This window comes from Austrofundulus limnaeus, unplaced genomic scaffold (assembly GCF_001266775.1).
Source record: "Austrofundulus limnaeus strain Quisiro unplaced genomic scaffold, Austrofundulus_limnaeus-1.0 Scaffold70, whole genome shotgun sequence".
Taxonomy (NCBI): Eukaryota; Metazoa; Chordata; class Actinopteri; order Cyprinodontiformes; family Rivulidae; genus Austrofundulus; species Austrofundulus limnaeus.
In genome coordinates, this window is record NW_013952472.1 from 1,391,891 (window position 1) to 1,395,192 (window position 3,302).

General features: G+C 46.8%; 1 protein-coding gene across 4 annotated transcripts in view; it reads left to right on the forward strand.

Moving 5' to 3' along the window:
• The first annotated feature begins 377 nt into the window (after positions 1 to 377).
• Positions 378 to 3,302, forward strand: part of slc6a1a (solute carrier family 6 member 1a) — a 7,593-nt gene continuing 4,668 nt past the window's right edge. The window contains exons 1-6 of one of the 4 annotated variants that reach the window (XM_014010557.1): positions 378 to 807; positions 1,962 to 2,218; positions 2,354 to 2,485; positions 2,563 to 2,663; positions 2,786 to 2,895; positions 3,014 to 3,146. In XM_014010557.1, coding sequence (XP_013866011.1) covers positions 1,984 to 2,218; positions 2,354 to 2,485; positions 2,563 to 2,663; positions 2,786 to 2,895; positions 3,014 to 3,146 — 711 coding nt within the window. In that variant the 5' untranslated portion in view covers positions 378 to 807; positions 1,962 to 1,983. The other 3 variants (XM_014010555.1, XM_014010556.1, XM_014010558.1) reach the window with 3 other exon arrangements.

Consider the following 3,302-nt stretch of genomic DNA (forward strand, 5'->3'; position numbering starts at 1 on the left):
CACACACACACACACACACACACACACACACACACACACACACACTTTTATTTGGCACCTCAGCCATTCATTTTTTGTGTATGCAAGAAGGAAATGATCTTTTTTAAAGCCTCTATAATCTGACAATAACTCACTCTAAAATTCAGCAGAAGTTTATTTATTTATTTATTTATTTGCTTCAGATTTAACAGATAAAAAAGTGAATGCCCCCAAAATAACAATAACTAGGTAGATAGGAGCCAAAGTGAATAATCCAGGTGTGATGTCAGAACAGTCTACAGATGAGGATGAGGAACAAATGAAGAGGAGGAGGTGTGTGTGGTGGTGGTGGTGGTGGTGGGGGGGGGGGCGACTTTGAGATGACATTGAGGCTGTGGAGATGGGAGTTTGAGTCCCCTGCTTGTTGATGTTAGACAGAGTGGCAAGAGGCGAAGCGGCTGCTGCTGTTCATTCAACCTCCTCCTCTTCTTTTTCTCCTCCTCCTCCTCCTCCTCTTCCTCTTCTTCCTCCTTCTGCTCTTCAGCACTGCTCCCCGCCGGACAGCTCCTGCCTGGACTCTTCTCTTCTCCCCCGCCCCCCTCGTCCCCTCAATATTCACACACACACACACACACACACACACACACACACACACACACACACACACACACACACACACACACACCTCTACTCTCATCTAACGCTCCTCCACCAGGCTTTTAATGGAAGTAAAATCTATTAATGTCTCGAGGAACATCGGGAGTTTACAACTTCAGCCACAGGAGGGATCGTTTGGAGATTTGTGCCGAGCGGATTCTCTGAGTCTCTGTGAGTAAAAAAAAAAAAAAGGCAAGAAACAAAAACGGTGCAGGTTCTGTGCGCGTGCGGTTTTTTTCTTCATCAGCCTCCATATGAAGGAGTGAGGGAGCAGAGCGCACGTTTTGTGTTTTATTTTTGCCTCTGGGAGCTGGACTGGACTGTGATTTCCTCTGCTGGTGCCGATGCTGCTGGGGTGCATTTTAATCTTTAAAGCAACAATCTATATCTCATTAGGCGCAGGGTCGATGTGTGTTTATCAGTCTGCTCGGCTGCTGCAGATGTGCAGACGCGCTCTGGTGTTCAGTTCATCGGGCTGAACGTGCGCAGACGGATGCGTAAAGCTGTTACGCATTTTGGACACCCTTTTGTTTTCCACTCTGCATTTGTGTTTCTTTCCCCCTCGATCGCTTCTTCTCGGCTGCTCCCAGTTCTGGTGGACTGTTAGGAGGACCTGGAGGTGGTAAACTGGAGGACTTCATGTGCTTCGTTCTCATAGGCTAGACGCTGTTGGTACGGCGCGTCCTGCGCTTCAAAGTGCATGTTTTGGATGCTCTGATCTTCATTTAACTTTTTTTTCCATCTCTCTCTTTCTCCCTCTCTCTCTGCTTCTGCTGCCAGCCTCTTATCTCTCCCTCTCTTTCTATCACTCTTTTTAATGTTTGCTGTTGGGGCACATTTAATTGCAGACTTTGGAATAACGATCTGTTTTTGGCTGTTAAATGATCTGTCTGTCGTCTAGCTGTGGAGGCAAGTCAGCATTTCTCTCTCTGCCATCGATGATTTTTTTTCTGGCGTTTCTTCAGTCTGACATGAATGGAGTCAAATGATTAAATGTGCATTTAAAGTTTTATTTTTATTTAAAACAGCTTGATGTTAAATGCTCTGGTTTGACTGAACGAAATTCTCTGCGCACCTCTTGAATCCGCTTCTATCCACGATCCCTGTTCATAGGTTAAGCGCGACTGACCAGGCGCGCGCGCGCGCACGTGTGTGTGCGTGTCTGTCTGTGTGTGTTTGCGCGCGCGCGCGCAAAAGGGGGGCTTCTTCAACGTCTGAAGAACGCTTTGGTCCGAAGGGCAGCCGGCAAAAAAAGAAATAACTAAATAAACCGCGAAGCTGCTGTCTACGTGGACCGGTGCTGAAGTCTCCCGTCCTCCCGCCAGGACCTTCGCCAAACCCAGAGACATGGCGACGAACGGCACCAAAACGGACGGACAGGTCACGGAACTGAACGAGGTGGTGGCCACCAACAATGACAAGCCCAAATCCCTGGACGTGAAGCCCGAGAAGACGAAAAAGGAGTTGCCGGCCAGAGAAACATGGGTGGGCAAATTTGATTTCCTCCTGTCTTGCGTGGGTTATGCAATTGGACTGGGGAACGTGTGGAGATTTCCCTATCTGTGTGGGAAAAACGGTGGAGGTAAACATGATTTCTCTGTTTTTATTTGTATTTTTTTTACTGCAAATTTATGCACAAGCTCATTGCAGCCCTGTTTTCACTGAAGGCAGGTTTTGCAAATACCTAACCTGATCAGATGTCCTCTTGTCCATCCAGGAGCCTTCTTGATCCCTTATTTTTTGACCCTGATCTTTGCTGGGGTCCCCTTGTTCTTACTGGAATGCTCCCTCGGTCAGTACACATCAATTGGAGGACTTGGTGTGTGGAAACTGGCTCCTATGTTTAAAGGTACATCAATGAAACTGCACTTTAGGTTGTTGTGTCCTGATAAAATATCAACCAAACTCAAATTTTCCATATGTCAGGTGTGGGCCTCGCAGCAGCCGTCCTCTCCTTTTGGCTCAACATCTACTACATTATAATCATTGCTTGGGCCATTTACTACCTGTACAACTCCTTCACCACTGTAAGTATGAGCTCATTAAAAACTGAAACTGCAACCAAAAGGTCAAACTCATGAGCTGTACAAAAATCCCCACAGCTAAACGGGGAAGCTGTAATGTTTCTTTCTGTTTTTTTTCTCTTCAGGATCTACCATGGAGCTCGTGTAACAATCTATGGAACACAGAAAAATGTTACACAAACTACTCCATCGCTGATACCACCAACCTCACCAGTGCTGTGGTGGAGTTCTGGGAGTAAGACCGTTTTCTTCCCTGCTTTTATTTTCAATGGTGGCGATGCCTTCAAGTACCCTGCATGCCTCCAGCCTTCCGCTTCTGCGAGTTTTAGTCACCCTGTGCGCTCCTCTTATAGGCTCAACGTGCATCAAATGACCGACGGCTTGGAAAAACCAGGCCAGATTCGAGTGCCACTGGCGATAACGCTGGCCATCGCCTGGGTCCTGGTGTACTTCTGTATTTGGAAAGGGGTCAGCTGGACAGGAAAGGTAAGAGGTTTCACTCACACTGGAGTCTAATGAGGAGTTTATGGCACCTATGTAATATTAAACAGTCTAATATCACCCTCATAAATCTTTTAGATTGCATTCAACCTCATCCAGGATTGATTTCTTTTAAATAGGGGACATCGTCTCCTCCCACCC